Source organism: Haliotis asinina, chromosome 7, assembly GCF_037392515.1.
Source record: "Haliotis asinina isolate JCU_RB_2024 chromosome 7, JCU_Hal_asi_v2, whole genome shotgun sequence".
Lineage (NCBI taxonomy): Eukaryota > Metazoa > Mollusca > Gastropoda > Lepetellida > Haliotidae > Haliotis > Haliotis asinina.
This window is the reverse complement of record NC_090286.1, coordinates 29362661-29380407: the sequence shown is the minus strand read 5'-3', so window position 1 is coordinate 29380407 and position 17747 is coordinate 29362661. Positions and strand designations below refer to the sequence as shown.

Sequence of the window (17747 nt, the reverse complement as noted above, 5' to 3'; positions counted from 1 at the left end):
AACTCGCACGTTCTACTAGCATGTGCCCCCCTCGTGAAAACAACGCAAAGGGACAAGAAATTATTGATTACAAATTATTGATCGTTTGCTAAACAACTGTATTATTCGGGCGTCCAAAGCCAAGAGACAAATCATCAGAGTGTGATTTCGAGATCTGTCCATTTCGTTATTATTATTACTATGCAAGCGGTCCTATAAGGCAATTTCCTCTGAGCTAAGAAACTTCATTCCATTTTTTTCTGTGTTTGTCGGGATACTGGTGTGTCTCCCCGAAGGATTCAAGACGTCGCGACTGGCTGGCAGAATCCGATTTGTAAACAGCAAATTGGTAATAGCGGATATGCTCAATATTGTAGCAAAGCTGACGACAGCGATGAGTGTTCTGAAGGGAAACAGCTGCCCGTACACTTCGTCGTAAAATGGGAAGCGAATGAATGGCTTAACGTTCAGTAACGGCTCTCCAGCTCCTATCCTCAATATCAGAGCCACGATGAAGCCAATGACTGACCCATAGCCGTTGGCCCAACTCGCCCACAGTGCGCATGTGAACTGGGGGAACTGAATTACATACATCAGGTCACTACACGCGACGAAAAGACCGTAGACGCTTTTGCTGACAATGGCTAAAGCACAAGCACCACCAGCGAATATAAGGCTGCTGATTCTCATGACCCACAAAACCTCTCGATCACTGGCCTGAAATAACATGGAAGAACATGTGTAGTAATGGTTTCCGCTCAATTTTATTATCATATGACAAAAGGCACTGTAATTGACGGGGTGAATTTATTTTTCCGACGCACCCAGCACTGTCCAGCTGGCTGTTAATAACCGAGTCTGGAATAGACAATCCAGTGATCAGCATCATGAACATCGATATACGCAATTGGGATATGTTGATATGAGTCAAACACGTCAGTGAGCCTGACCACCCACGCCCGTTACAACAACCATGGGTTTCTGACTGGAGGTCACTTCTCACCCGGAATTGTACTTGTTGGATACGTTTAGAGACAACATAGCTGCTGTCAGACTCATCGTCTGAAATGTTAAGGTGACGTCTCAGTGTGTACGAGGTCTACATCCTCTGGATGGTTGTCATGGAGACTACGAGCCAGGCTAGGTGAAGACATGTTGAGAAATCTCAAGCCGGATCTTCTCATGTTTGCTACAGAAGGGCCTGATAATCTACTTGTAATCCATATTTAAACTAACTGCACATGGAATGTGAACGGTTTTGCAGATTATCCTTCAGTTAATAATGAAGGCTTACCGAGTCCACTCAGGTCAACAGTTAGAATGAATCTATGTGACGTGAGCTTAGTCTCCACTGAATGTTTTCAAATCAAATACAGAAATTCCCTATGTTTTCCTTTTGTGGTGTAGACGTTACGTCGCTTGTGGTTCTGATGTTACGTCGTATGGGACAAAGTTAAAGCCATGTTACGTCGGTTGAAACCAAATTAGGTTTCCTTCCTTCCTTCCCAAATATATAACTGTAATTACGCTATCAAAATGGCACAAATATTATCGCCAGAACCTACCTTTGGTCGAAATATATCATTATAGATATTTTTTGCCGCTACGGAAGACGCGGCCAGGTTCACAGAGTCAGCAGACGACATGACTGCAGCAGAAATTGCCCCGAGACCGACCATGGAAACCGGAAGTGGGCACAGGTAATTCAGGACAAGTGGCAGGATAGAACTTTGCATCTCTGGCGAGAGAGGAATCGTCCCTTCATACGATGTCTGGTTCCAATCTGAAGTAATTTTGAAAAAATGAAAACATTGTCGTGTTTTTATGTTAAGCCACGAAATATAGCTGATCTCGCTGATGGCTTCCTGGCTTCCTACTCTATACCCCTCGTATGTTTTTCTTGATGTGAACATGTGAATGCATCTTCTTCAATTATGACCCATATAGACATTGAATGAAAAATGTTTTCAGTTCACACTTGGTGGGGTAGCCTAGTAGTTAAAGCGTTTGCCAGAATCGATTCCCCTCGTGGGTACAATGTGTGAAGCCCATTCCTAGCGTCCCCCGCTGTGACATTGCTGAACTATTGCCAAAAACGGCGCAAAACTACATACAAACTCACCCGCTCAATTCACACGTGTGTGAAACTATACTGTTTTTCTTCAAACAGGCATTTCGTATAAGATGAAAACACTTTCACGAATTCACGTGAACAACTGAATATTATTTAGGACCTTCGCAGTGCTTAAATGTGCAGACACAAAGCCCCTCAAAAGGGAATTCATTGTATAAACAAAACAAAATAATGAAATTCAGTTTGATTTAATTCTAAATATATGAAATATTAACGACACTCCCAGCAAGCCTGACCACCTGTTGATGGTGACAAAAATGATAGAAGCTAGAAATTATTGTGTTTATACACAACTGGACTGTAGCCGTTTGAGTAAGTGATTAAATGAGTGAGTGAGTGATTAATTGCGTGAGTGATTAAGTGAGTGAGTAAGTGAGAGTGAGTGATTAAGTGAGTGAGTGATTAAGTGAGTGAGGGAGGGAGTGATTAAGTGAGTGAGTTTGTGAGTGAGTGAGTGAGTGAGTGAGTAATAAATTAACATACCTGTAGCTGCTCCAATGGCGCCCATTATAAGAGGTGGGACCCCAAGCACTATTACTAGAACTGATGCTAAGGCAATGGACACCCTGGCTACTTGGGCCGTTCTGCATGCGAGTACTCGTTGGTAAAAAGCCTGCGAAGGTGATTGTGAAAGTAGCTTTGACGCCGTTTCGAATAATATTTAACTGTATCAATGCAGAAGTTAGAAACGGTTTATGTATAACAGGACAGATACAATAGAAAGATACATATTGCAAAGTATGTCATTCTTTAGTGAGGTGGGGTAGCCTAATGGTTAAAGCGTCCGCTCGTCAAGCCAGGTTCGATTCCCCACACGAGTACATCGTGTGAAATCCATTTCTGGTGTCCCCTCAGTGATATTTGCTGGAATACTGCGGAAAAACGACATAAAACCATACTCATTCACTCACTCACTCACTCATTCACTCTCTCACTGATTCACTCAGTCGCTCTACTGAGAAAGTGTAATCGCAACTATAGCACGTTCTAAACAATTCACTCTATATTCACAACTGAATGGGAGCCGCTGAGCGGTTTATATTGTTGTGTGTTGGAGGCTGACGCTGAGAATGTGGGTTCGAATCTTGGACTGGACTTAACTAAACAAAAGTATGAGAATCATTACTTTAGAGCGAAGGTGTAATCCCAAATATTGCACGTACTTTCAATCATTTTCTACATGGTTAGTTCTTTCAAAGATAGGTTATTTATATTGAATAGAATGTTTGTGACGTAACATATGAAACATATGGACCTCAAACTGTTCGCCGTTAGTCGGAGTGCGCTGGGACCATTCGTAACAACTCGTCTGTTTCCGTGACCTACGAGATGACTCTTACCCTCTCGTACGTCATTATTGCCAAGAATCGCGGCAAACCAATCCAATCGCGTGTAGTAAAACGCATTTTAAAACATGAAAATGGCGGAACCGTTAAACTTTTAAACTTCTCTAAACTATACCAAGCACAATTTAAACATACACTTTGAGCTAGTGGATGAACAACATTCAACACTGAAACATATTTGCAAAGGAAATGACCGTACTGCTGTTTTGCCCACGGGACGTAATATATTCTAAGAGCCATGTTTAGAAATTCAGAGTTATCTTTCCTTGATAATAGTGCTAGACTATTTTCATCCCCAGGCCCGTTTGCGCTTAGACATGACCCAGTCGTAAACATGGCCACGAGATGAGTACGAGACGACATCCGGTTTGTCGGAGTGACACGAGTAGTTACGAACGCGCTGGGATGCCAAGCCACGTGATGATCTTAAATCTTTACCATGTAATAATCTATGTAAATTTAGTTTTGATTTTATGGACTGTCCAAATGAAATTTTGGAAAACAATTGATATTCTAATGACGATTTATGTGAAAAGATGATAATTTCAACGAGTACTTATTATACTAACTACGTCACATACATGTGATTTGTTGGTTATACAGTGTCACAGTCTGCTATATCTCGTGTATATATAACTTTCTAAATCATCAAGTTTGGATATGTCTACACATCATGGATACATTCCTTGCATTACGTACACGATGACATGTCATCAAGTTCAAAGTGACCTACGTTCGACCCAACATGTCGGGCGGCAGTGGGGTAGCCCCATGCTTAAAGCATCAAGTTGTCAATTCACAAATCTCAACTCACACTTGGTAGGGTAGTGTAGCGGTTAAAGCGTTCGCTCGTCACCCCGAGGACCCGGGTTCGATACCGCATGTGGATATGTGACGCCCATTACTGGTGTACCCCGCCGATATATTGTTTGAATATTGCAAACAGATGCGTAACACCATACTCACTCACTCCAAGTGGTCGCCAGTTATAAGTAATGGCAGCTCGGGACAGATAGTTCTGACAAACAAACAGGATGTTTTTCGAACCATATTGCATTACATTAGTCATTCCATTTTCTAAATGCTAACACGAACAAAACGCTTGAAACTAAAATGAATGGGGTTTATGTCGGTTGGTTGAAAGCGTTCGCTCGTCTCACAGAAATCAAGGTTTCAATATTTACCTGGTTTCAATGTGTGACGCTCTGTATATATGGACCTTTACCCCTGAGATAAAGTGTTGAAATAGAGCTAAACGCGACATAAGTCCACTCACTCAAAAAATAGGATTAGAAAGTTTTTGGTCATATTTTTCGTTCATGGGACCAATGCAAACCTACCTAAGAGATTGAGAGAGTGAGTATGGTTTTACGCCGCCTCTCGCAATATTCCAACAATATCACAGCGGAGGATGGACTTCACACATTGAACTCATGGGGAGAATCGAACCCGGATCTTCTGCGTGACGAACGCACGCTTTACCTATTGCCCCTCAATATCTCAATCAATCTCCGAATGACGTATCCAGTGGGTTACCAAACTCCTGCTTTAGTTGTACAACTGACATGCAACATAATACCTGCCATGGTATAGCTCCAAAGACTAGCAACAGACACACATCGATGTATGATCCTATCATGGCGACAGGGACTTGACCTGTCCATGTGGAGGTGATGCTTCTGAAATCTACAGCCGGGTGCTGCATCGCAAATGGGAAGCTCACAACCTGAAATGTCAAATATATTCATGACAATTTAGTGTAAAATATGCCAAATACATATATTTTATGCTTTATATACAAGACAGAGTTCACACAAGTAGATATTACTGTTCGTCGTCACAGCTCCTCAATGGTATGTTAGCGTGCGTGTTTTGGTGTGTGTACAAAGCCAATATTCAGCAATATTCCTGCCGTGTGGCGGAGGCCTGTAAATAGTCTGAAGTCACAGACTATCCAATGATCAACAGCATGAGCAACGATTTTTCCAACTGGGATACGATGGCATGTGTCGGATCTTCATGAATGTGTAAAGAGGAGAGTTTTGACCAGCACCAATATCTGGACAGGACATTTTATACATATCCAGTGATTATGTCCTTGAAGAAATCATACACAAATACTGAACAGCAAGTTTCTGAAACAATAAATGTCAGGAAAGTATGTTTACGTCTTCTATTTAAAACTTGACAGAGTTGCATTTCTTTTGCTGTTCAGTATATATACACACATTTGCCTGATTTGCAGGCCAATAGGGCCTCTAAAAGTGTATAAGGTAGTGATTTCCTCAAATATTTGAGGTATATACATTTGATATCGAGATGGGATGGGAGTTTGGTTTATGCACAAAAAATACCAGTAAAAACAGAAGTGAATTTGTCATTTTTCACTTCAGTCGTGGCATGTCGATTGTGTCAAAAAACAAATGATTGTATTATAAACAATATTTTTATCATATATGTCTTGGTGTTTTCTTTATGAGCCACAACATAAGTTGATAGGTTTCTTCTGTCCATGAGTTTATCAAACCTGACCAACCCGTGAAGATCCGGGTAGGAATTGGTTTTCAGCAGCCCATGCTAGTCACAATTGGCAACTAACGGCATTGGTCGGACAGACTCGCTGACTACATCAACACACATTACCTAGATCGATGCTCATGCTGTTGACCACTGGATCATCTGGTCCAGATTCGATAATATACACACCGCTGCCAATATTCCAACTGGAATATTGCTGGGTATGGCGATAAACAACAAATCAAACCAACACACGAGCCACCCAAACTCGGCATCCGAAGGTAAGCAACAAAGAAAGTGAAAAACATACCAGACCGATGATGATGAAGACGAGCTGCAAGATGTCCGTGTAAGCCACTGATTGGAGGCCTCCAACACACGTGTACACTGCGGCTACCACCCCCGACACTAGAATCATAATCCAGGACTGCACGTCCAGCACAATCGCCATCGTGGAACCTGGAATCATAGAATGGTTCCTGGTGCAAACCGTGTGCATCAATATGTTGGGGATTTCAATTTTAGTCTAGGATTGAAAACATTGGGAGACACTCGTATATCGGTCAATAGATGTTGATATGATAATGAATGTTTGAACATCGGATCATCACTTGCACTTAATTATGACCATAGCTGTTTGTACAGTAATCGCTCTTAAAAGAGTGAGTGAGTTTAGGTTTACGCCGCACTCAGCAATATTCCAGCTATATGGCGGCGGTTTGTAAATAATCGAGTCTGGACCAGACAATCCAGTGATCAACACCATGAGCATCGATCTGCGCAAATGGGAAGCGATGACATGTGTCAACCAAGTCAGCGAGCCTGACCACCCGATCCCGTTAGTCGCCTCCTACGACGAACACAGTCGCCTTTTATGGCAAGCTCTTGAAAGATGACATGACGTGAAATGTGCATGTGTACGAGTTTCATTTTTAAACGACACAAAATATGATTACATCAAACAGTTAAGTAATGCGAGATGCTTGTCAAAATGGTCCACAATGATTTAAGGACTTTCTTGAAAACCGTCAAAATCAAGAATAACACACCATGTTCGTGTATGGGGCTACTGCCTTGTGCACGTGCATCCAAGTGCCGTGTTTAGGAATGGTGATGAAGAGAAATGGTGTTCCCTTTTAAGACATCTGTTTTTGAAAAGTTTGTTAACGTTTATACGTCCTATACAAATTGAAAGTTCACCTTCCCTTATTTTTGTGAAGAATATAGATCGTAATATTGGTTCATTTGGAATTCATGTATTGAACGAGTCGTAGTTTGCTGCAGAAATGTTTCTAGTGGTCAAAGCGTTCACTCATCAAGCTCAAGATTCTCTACTTATTATAGGACTACTACAGGTGCAAAAAGCAAATCAAGCTTTGTGATGGTCACACAAATCCTTTAAAATGTATTTTGTAATAGTTTCAGCTTAACAACTGCATAATTATCGAACAGAAACTTTGCCCGCATTCAACAAGCTGCTTTTCAATAGAATGTCAGTGGCTTTTACGCACCACTATTCCTGCAATACTCCAGCTATATGGCAACGGTCTGAAAATAACAGTCTGGACTAGACAATCCAGTGATCAACAGTATGAGCTTCGATCAGTGCTACTGGGATAGGATAACGTGTCAACTAGGTCAACGGGTCTGATCACCTGCTCCCGTCAGTCGCCACCTGCGACAAGCATGGGTTACCGAAGATCGGTTCTAACAAGGGTCTTCACGGATAATGGAATGTCAGCCACCAATCCATTCGTAACTGTTCGTCTGTTTCAGTGACCTACAAGATGACCCCTTATTGCCGAGAATCATGGCAAACGAACAAATCGCGCATAGTAAAACGCATTTCAAAGCAGAAAAATGGCGGAACCGTTAAACGTCGCTAAACTATAACAAGCACAATTTAAACAAACTTTGAGCTACCGGATGAACAAGTTTCAATACTGAAACATTTGCAAATCGAATGACCGCATAGCTGTTTTGCCCACGGGATGTAGGATATTTTAAGAGCCATGTTTGGAAATTCAGAATTATCTAACCCATAACAGGACAAGACTATTTTTATTTCCATGCCCGTTTGCACTTAGACAGGACCCAGTTGTAACAATGGCCACGAGTGGGGTGGCCTAGTCGTTAAAGCGTTCACTCGTCACGCTCAAGATTCTCTACAATGGGTACTGTGTGTGAAGCCCTTTTACAGTGTACCCGGTCATGATATTGCTGGAATGTCGCTGAAAGTTGCGCAAAACCTAACTTGCTCACTGGTTTGCTTCATATAATGATACAGCGAGGGGAGACTTTGCTCTACTGCACAATTTCATACCCTATTCCTGTCTCATGATGCTGATCACTGGATTGTCTGGTTCAGACTAGATTCTTTGCTGCCATATAGCTCGGTTATTTCTGAGAGCGGCGTTAAACAACAAACAAAACCAAAACTTTAGTCTCTTACAGCTTTTCATCATGCAGAAAATAGAAAAAACATGAAAAATGAGATCCGGTACAAAACGACAATAATTCAGTTGACTTCCTCATTTGTGATGCAACAAACAAACAAAACTTACCCAACGCTGCAAGAATGGCCGCTGCCCAAAACAGGTCCCCCATCACCTCGGGGAAGAACAGCAGTCCTCCCACATATTTGCCGTACTTCTTTTGCAACGGGTCAAACATTGTAACACAGCCCAACCTGTGCAACTTCGGCGCATACACGAATGCCACTAAATGAGAGAAAGGAAAAGGTAGTTTATTTTTTGCTTTCCAAACAATTACGTCACGGAGAATCAGCTGCATGGTGGCGATCTGTAAATAGTCGAGTCTGAACCAGACAGCCCAGTGATCAACATCATGAGCACTGATCGTACGATAGCTTGTTAGATGAATACTTTTGTAAACGCGTTGCATATATACCGATTTCTTATTGAACTCGCTTGTCGTAAGAAGCGACTAACAGGATCATGTGATCAGACTCACGGCCTTGGTTGACAGATGTCGTCATGGCCTAATTGCCTAGATCGATCACTGGATTGTCTGGTCCAAATTTGATTATGAACAGCTCAAATATTGCGACGTTCAAAAACAAATGAAATGTCATCGAGATCTAAACAGAAAAGTGAAATAAACTATTTCCGTAATTATACGATATCTTATCTCGAACGTCCATTGTACGATTCTGCCTGTATTATGAGTAGGGTGGGGTTTTTGACAAACAATGATGATTCCTGGGGTTCGACATAAAATTCTGGCTTTTTTATGTACTGGTAAATTAGGTTAATGCAAATATTTGGGGATGTAATGAATTTCAATATCAAAAGAGAATCGATAAATATATGATCCCCGTGTTATGTCCTACACCATGCAAATTCTGCAAATAGAAAGTGTCGGGACAGAGATATACTGACAGCAATAGAAACGCAAGTTTCGGGAAAAAATATAGCCTAATAAAAGTATGCATTCTTGTTAATGTTTTCTATCTAAAAACTTGACTAAAAGCAGTTTGGGTTTCTTTTGCTGTTCAGTATATCTGGATTCACGAAAGAGTTCCGCCGTGAGATTTCCAAACGTACATTATGCTTAGTGTAATAAATAAATTATTCGTTTCTGTAAAATACTCTTGTATTTCTCTGGAAATGTGTTAAAGCGTGCTACGATGACAAACACATACAGAATTGCTGTCCTAAAAACAAGCACAACTTTTCGTACCCGCACACATTTTCCTTACCAATCAATGCTCCCAAGAAGAATCCAGGAGGCACCAGTGACCATGCTAATCCCATGGACGCCATCGATTCGGCAGTTCCGTTGATATATGCACCTCCAACAACTGTCGCTGCAATGTAAAGTGAGTGAGTGAAGTTATATGAAGCGCTCAGCAATATTCCACCTATGCGACGGTGGTCTGTACATAATTGAGTCTGAACCACACAATCTGTGATCCACAGCATGAGCAGCGATATATGCAGTTGGGATACGGTATGTTTCAATCATGTCAGCGAACCTGCCCACAAGATCCCGTTAGTTACCTCTTACAAGAATGGGTTACTGAAGATCAATTCAAACCCGGATCTTCACGGGATGGAAGTTACAAGCGTCATCACTGGAGATGGATGTTGATTCACAAGTTGAAACTAAAACGTTAACCGGGAAACAGTCTTTAAGCAGAGTAACTGTTGGTGTGGCAACACGACACACACACACACATACACACACACACGCATGCGCGTTCACAAACACATACATTTTTGTGTCTGGATCTACATCAATGCGTTTACAAGGCATAGGCAATAAACAATTCATTTGGTTGAATGGATAGATGCAGGTAGGTGCACGTGTAGTGCATGACGATGAAATTGATTCCGCACGTGGCTGCACACGCCTTGCTCATAAGGCTCTCGCGTGGTCGTTGTATCAAGTCAGTAATATTCACACTACCTAAGGCCAGTGTTTGCGATACGTCAATTTACGAGTTGACCATCAGGGCCTGCTGCTGTCTGCAAATGTGCAGGCCCTGAAATTAAATCTGCAGGCCCATTTTGTTAAAGTCAGCCCCATAAAATCAAAACAGACTTCACTGTACACAGTCACACTCTACAAAATCACTTAGCGAGCCCTATGACGTAGACGTTTTTATTTTTAATGCGCTGAAATAACATAAAATGAAACTGTGAGCTATCGTAACACGATCGATCGTGGACGATTCCCGAACGCTAATAAAGGGAAAAAACGAGGGAACGATTCCAGTTGTGAAAAAGACAGATAATTTACTGAAGGCCGCAAGAGCCTGCAGAAAACCGAAACTGCCGGCTCTATACAATAATAACCGTCCCTGGGCCTTCGGGCCAGCAATTATTTCGAACGCTGCCTTCGGCCCCTTACTCACAGTGGCAAGCGCCAGCGGGCGGCACACATGCATGCTAACACAGGTCAGTTATCATGCCCAACTTATCCTTGTTTGCCAGTAATGATAGTCGATATTCATATCGGTCCATGTGACGTAGATATTAAAATTACAATATCTGCCATGGAATATACCAATATTAATCTTTCACCACACATACAACCCTGAAACGATTTAGCTTGCAACATCCTGTCAGTTTGCATGATGTTGTTCATGTACCACCGATCCGGGCACAAGCTATGCAATCGGAATATGACTCGTATCCAACAATAGCTACAAGCTGAGTTGGAGAATAATGCAGATCAGGCAATCTGTGCTATCGATATGCAATATCTCTAATCATCATATGATTTATGAATTTATATCAAAATTGACATTATGGGTGTTTTCCACTTAAATTGCTTCTTGTGTTTATAAGCACACATTTCGGGAACTTAGTATCATAATAAGGTGAGTGAGTTTAGTTGCAGCAATATTCCAGATAATCCGGTGATCAACAGCATGAGCAAATGGGATACGATGGCATGGTTGCGCCAAAAGCCATAAATCGTTTTGAGTAAGCAAATTAATGGGGATTTGGCGGCGCGATGACCGTTGCCCCAATGAAAACGTAACAGCAGTTTCGTTGACGCCTCAATGGATTTGTGATACCTACTTTGATGCTGTTGAACAGATTGGGGATAGTGGGATGTAAGCTGCATTTGCCCATTTTTCAGTCAAAGTTACAATTTCTCGTTCGGCTGTAAACACGAATTCCCATTGCCGCTATTTTGGTTTGATTACGAAGCGACGTAGCCAACGACTGGTGCGACTGTAAACCCCAAACGTTTACAAAGTAGCCAAGAATTCTTTGATAGCATGTCCAAACACACATATCCGTGACAGACGAATACGTATCAGTGCTTGAATATTTGTTTGTCTGTTTGTTTGCTTGTTTGTTGATTGTCATCGCTACACTCAGCCATACCATATATGGCAGCGGTCTGTAAAATAATCGAGTCTGGGCCAGACAATCCAGTGGTCAACAGCATAAACATCAATTCTAATCCGGATCTTCACGGCAAGATGACCCAGGCAGATGGACTTGATGTCATCCACGTGTACCGACAAGACGGAATGCAAAGTCATTCTAATGTCAACTGGACCTTACTCTTCAGAATCACAGAAAATACCAGTGTTCTCGGAATACAATTTTTTTTCGAAACTTGTTTTTAAATATACACCCTACGCATATTATACACACGTATGCGTCGTTTATATTTTCCAAAGCACTTTTCACATATTTGCAGCAAAATTCTCTGCCATTTTTCACAATTCACGCATCGTTTCTAGTTTCTACAAAACCCTTAATGGAAATTACTAACATAATTCTGAAAATCAGTTGATTGTCTGGTTTGTTTGCAGACACCGTCTGAAAGCAGGTTCATTTCTGTGCGGGGTCGGGCAAAAACATACATACTTTTATATATATACTGTGAGTGAGTGAGTGAGCGAGTTTAGTTTTCGGGAGTATTCCAGCAATATCACGACAGGGAACACCAGAAATGGGCTTCACACATTCTACCCATATGGGGAATGGAACCCGGGTGTTAGGCATTAGGAACGAACGCTGTAACCATTAGGTTACCCCAATGCCCCTTAGGCCTAACTAAATCAAGGTGGTAAAACTATACCCTTCAGCCTTGATTCACTAAATAGAGATAATGATTATACTGCGATACCTGGATAACTACTAATGAAGATGGCAAATACAGATACAGGGCCACTTAAAATCCTTAGTAGACTGGTGTCTGGGTATGTCACCATACCACCACCGTGTCATGGTTGTGCGTTGACATCTGCTGTGTCGAGCTGCTAGTCTACACCCCACACCTCATTAAGATTGTGGGACTGATATGTGAAACAATGCAGCCAGTGATGGAGTCCAGGGTTCAAAATTTGGTCTCTACATATACAAAAACTTATGATTTGACACCCAGATCGTTCAAATAGGCTAGGTTTTTGCGGTTTTATTGTTAAATGCACTATTTGTTTTTATTCAATGGCGGCCATCTTGAATGTTTAGATCATGGCTAACGGGTTTTACCAAAAGAACAATCCCTGGGAGTATGCGTGCCAGTTTTGATGCTTGTTTCCGGAAGTTAACGATCGTTACAGTCATCTGCTCCACTATTAACGGTACATTTAGTCACTTGCTAGTTTCATTTTCACATACATCTGTGGAATTAAATAACAATGGCCAAATCGTCTTTTTACGTTTCAGGAATTTCCGTAATTAGGACTGCACAAATTCTATAATTAACATAAACTGGATATCTTATCGCAAAATATAATTTGCCGACTGTGCACTGTGCGTTAGAGGAATTTCCGTAGTTTCCTATCGTACAAGGTCTTAAAAATCTCATGCACATCGCAAAGGGTCCACAGAAATGATTCATATGCATGAGGTGCACTATTGCTTAATGTATGGACTGTTTTTTGGTCAGTTGTGCCCAGTGTGCACACAAAGCTGACTCCGAGGTTTTTACAGCCAGTCAGGAATGGGCTCAATCCCGACACCTCAATCTCTCTGGATCACAGGCCTGGGGCTTTAGCCACCTTGTCCAGCTGTATGGACTGTAAATAACCCAGACAATCCGGTGATCAACACCATGTGCATCAGTTGGGATACGATGATACAAGTCAACCAAGTCAGCGAGGTTGACCACCAAATCTCTCTGGTCGATAAGCAAGTATTGCGTAGGCCGCAACTCTGTGAAATAGCCGTCACACTATAATCGAGTTACGATGCGGGTCATTTTATCACCAGAGTTGAGTTGAGTTGAGTTTTACGTCGCTGCTAGCAATATTCCATAAACATCAATTCAGGGGACACCTGGGCTTCACACATTGTAACCACGTGGGGGATCGAACCCGGGTCTTCAGCGTGGCGAGCGAACGCTATAACCACTAGGCTTCACCACTGTAAAGAACCTGAATATATGGTTCAAGTAAATGCTCAATTATCGTCAAATGAAAGTTCTTCAGTCGTCAAAATAATATATTTTACCTGTTATAGAGAACACAGACACAAGCGAGTTCATACTACGTCCCGCCAAAATGAAGTCATCTGTGCTCCGTTTCTTTCTTCCAGCAACGATGCCGACGAGAAGAATGATGACGTAGAACACCAACACAGCCACCAACCCTGGGATGTTAACTGCCATAACTCTTTGATGCTTCTGTTCTCAATATCTGTGGGGATATCAGACCAAGCAACCAATACTGATGAATATCATTATGACCAGCACATACGAACTATCGTTGGTCATATTTATTGGATTGTTCGGTCAGTTCATTATAAATTATCCATGCGCGCAACACGTGCATCGTTATCCACTGAAGCTATAGTAACGTGTTAGAGCAATTATTAATATGTCCTTTTCCAATCTGATTAAACACGGTCAAACCGTATTCATTCGTCCCTGTTGGGGTTGATTTATACACTAAAATAGAACAGAGAGCATTATAAATTTGTAGAGGTACAACACTGTATCATCGCGGACTACATCATATTGGACTGTTCACTTGATTAATTATATTGAGTCTGGTATCATTTTATACCCTATAAATTATAAGTGAAAACAAATTTAATCGTTTTACTGTAATTCGATAGCTGGAATGAATTGCGTTTATAACGAACTTTTCTGTCACGGAAATTTGTTATATATCATATTCGAAATGCTTACTGCATGTATGAACAACGGCTGTGGCGAACTGATACTGGTGGTCCTGTCGACATAAACGTTGCTCACTGTGCATTTCTGCATCACAATATAGAAAGAATCCGAGTTTGTCTCACTACTGGTGTAAACACATCATAGTCATCAGTATACCTGAGACTATTAGCATGCAGTATCAGTATTTGGTTGGAGAAAACTGATAGGGATGTGTTTAGGTTGAAAAAAGTGAATCTTCGGGCGTGATCTAAAGTTGCAGAAAGTAGGGATGTGTTTTCAGTTTGCGAATGCAGAGATGTGTTTTCAGGTGGAAGAAGTTGAGATCTGTTTTAAGTTGGATATTTTATTTTAGTTGGCGAAAGTGGTTTTTATTTAAAGAAACCATGAATGTGTTCAGCTGGAGAAAATGGGAATGTGTTTTTAGTTAGAGAAAGCAGAGATGTGTTTTAGTTCAAGAATGTAGGAATGTGTTTTCAGCCGGTGAAAGTATGGATATGCTTTAAGTTAGTGTAACTTAAAGTTTTAAGTTGGAGAATATAGGAATGTATATATGGAATATGGGAATATATATTTGGGGAAAATAGAGAAATATTTCATATTAAGTAAATTGAGATGTGTTTAAAGATGGAGAACGAAGTCGTGCTGGGGAAAGTACGGATGTTTATTATGATTTAGAAAATGAAGATGTGTTTTGGTGTGTCTGTAATATTTGGAAAAGTGTCCTCATTGTGACTTATAATACTTTGCCTGGAACATCATGAAAATCATGATATCGTGCAAAAGTATTGAGGATTTCGCTTATTTCGAGATATGTCAGTAACCCTTCAGCATCGTGGAGGGGTGCCAGGACCGTGACCGCTACTACCATTTCTGGGCAATACGTAGAAGAGGTAGCACAGTTGCCCGTGACTAGGCAATTCGCTTTGCATGCAGAGTTATGTCACTCGTTCTTTTGTGCTTATAAACCCAGTGCAGTAGAAATGTGATCGGCACGGACACAAATTCGACCAAACACCATAAAAACCAAGACTCTCAAACAGCTAGCAAAACATGCGCTTAAACGCGGAAAATTCAAGCAGCCAAAACACAATACCGGCATCAGAAAACCCCCTCCAAAAACACTACTGGCGGCACCTACTCGTATCAAAGGTATAATCATGGAATAACTATTTCTATTTTGTTTCTTTTTTACCTGTAGCAAGAAATTATCGTATATGACTGGTAACATCAGTTACTTACCTCGTCTAAATTCGTATATTCTACATATATATATATGTTTCTTACCGTCCACCCAAAGACAAGTGTAACTCTGAACCTTTTCCGCTTGTGAGAATTTTCAGGAGAATGATCTGTCGAAAATATAACCGACCCTTGTGAAGCGAGCGACTGACTGGTTCCATACCTTTGTCATTGCTAAGGCTGACCTGTTCTGCGGCTTAAGGTCCGGTCCACTGATCAGGTCAGTAGTTCATGGGTCTGACTAGAACACACTCAACAATAAATGATCACTGGCGTGTAAACATATTTGGTGACTCCAGTCCACACTGGATAAAGAATGGACAAATACACATGGCGACGCCATCTTAGACATTGAGTGTTCCTGTTGATACTCAGCTTCGTTGTCAACAGAACCCCATATGCCATTGCCGGCCGCTCAGCCAATAGGATCTGTTAGCTACAATACATGCATGCATACGTACCCGGGTTCGATTTCCCACATGGGTACAATGAGTGAACCCATTTCTGGTGTTCCCTGTCGTGATATTGCTGAAATATAGCTAGAAGCGGCATAAAATCATAACCACTCATTCACTCAGAGCATGTCCCCGCATCGTGGAGTTCAGCACTGTATAAGTAGTCAGTTATTATATTTTACGGTTGCTTCAATACAATTGATCCATCCGTAAAATGCCTCATCTTGACAACGTTTTTCCATCACGGGGTTATCGCAGATCTAAGATGTGTTGCTTGAACCACTTTTTTTCATGCTTTTCATTATTTCTGGGTAATGTACATACCGATTTAATATGTAAACGTTTTGGGGGCACAGCCTGAAAAACTCATTATCATCGGAGATGATACTGACAGGACAAGGAATATATATAAGAAAATACTTTCATCTTCGAGGTAGATACTAACTTACTCTATAGATATGACCTTATAATGTACCCCGGAGACATTATCTTTTCCCGAAACGTAGCGAGTCGAATCGTCACATCGAATTATCGACCATACGTCAGTAATTGTCAATAGTTCCACGTATGCTTAACTGCCTAATTTATTATGACTTTCTTTGACTTTCGACCTCAATATGTCTTCACTGAGTAAATTATTTCAACATTGAATAAAGTAACTGTAACTGTTCATTTAAATGTGTTGAAGTTTTGTTAAGGAAGTTTTAACAAAAAAAAACATTTAAGACGTTGCTAAATTCTCAGATAAAAATCAAGACGGAGCTTTGTAACCGAACCATTTTCTCAGTTCAAAATATGTTTAACTACTGCTTGGTGGACATGTTTGACAATTTGAATAAACAGTAAAAACCTCTTTTCAATATAATTCAAGCTCAGTCAGCCATCAGATCATATTAGGCTATTTCTATTACGATTTGGTCCATGTACGCTTAGTCTCTGAATGTGCATAATTTTGATGGTGACAAATAAACCCACTTAGATTGAACAGGAACCCCAGTGAGTTTTGAGATTCAGAACCAAGGGAATCTAGACCTGCCTTTAGGTCTTTAGCAGTGCAGGGAGGTCAAAGTGGCAGGGAAAGTAATGTGGTTCATACAGACCATAGATTTGCTTTATTTAGGGCATTATTATTGCAATTAGGGCAAGTCAGTAAGGAAAATATTGTGGTACAGGGACTATGAGACAGACTAATGTCAGATATTTCCAAACTATGCTAATATTACCCCTGTGAATGTATCCTCAGTTCCCACTAAACAACCCAAGAGGCTTGTGAGATGCTAGAACATAAATCTCGAACTCTCCTGCGCCCGGAGACAGAGGCATATTTCCCACTGCCACATGTGTACACACCACATGTGCTGCAGAACATTGCAAGGCAATACCAAAACGCTCTGACGTCAACTATGTTAGTCACCAAATTAAACTCCGCGACCCACTTGTTTAACCTCACATGTGATCTAC

General features: G+C 41.1%; 1 protein-coding gene across 1 annotated transcript; it reads right to left on the bottom strand.

Moving 5' to 3' along the window:
* Positions 1-192: 192 nt before the first annotated feature.
* Positions 193-14079, bottom strand: LOC137291936 (high affinity choline transporter 1-like). Its single transcript, XM_067823491.1, has 8 exons — positions 13923-14079; positions 9698-9805; positions 8541-8696; positions 6287-6435; positions 5039-5185; positions 2597-2726; positions 1545-1762; positions 193-696 (listed from the first exon to the last, which is right to left on the bottom strand). The coding sequence occupies exons 1-8, from the start codon at positions 14077-14079 to the stop codon at positions 193-195; spliced, it is 1569 nt and encodes a 522-aa protein (XP_067679592.1).
* Between the last annotated feature and the right edge of the window lie 3668 nt (positions 14080-17747).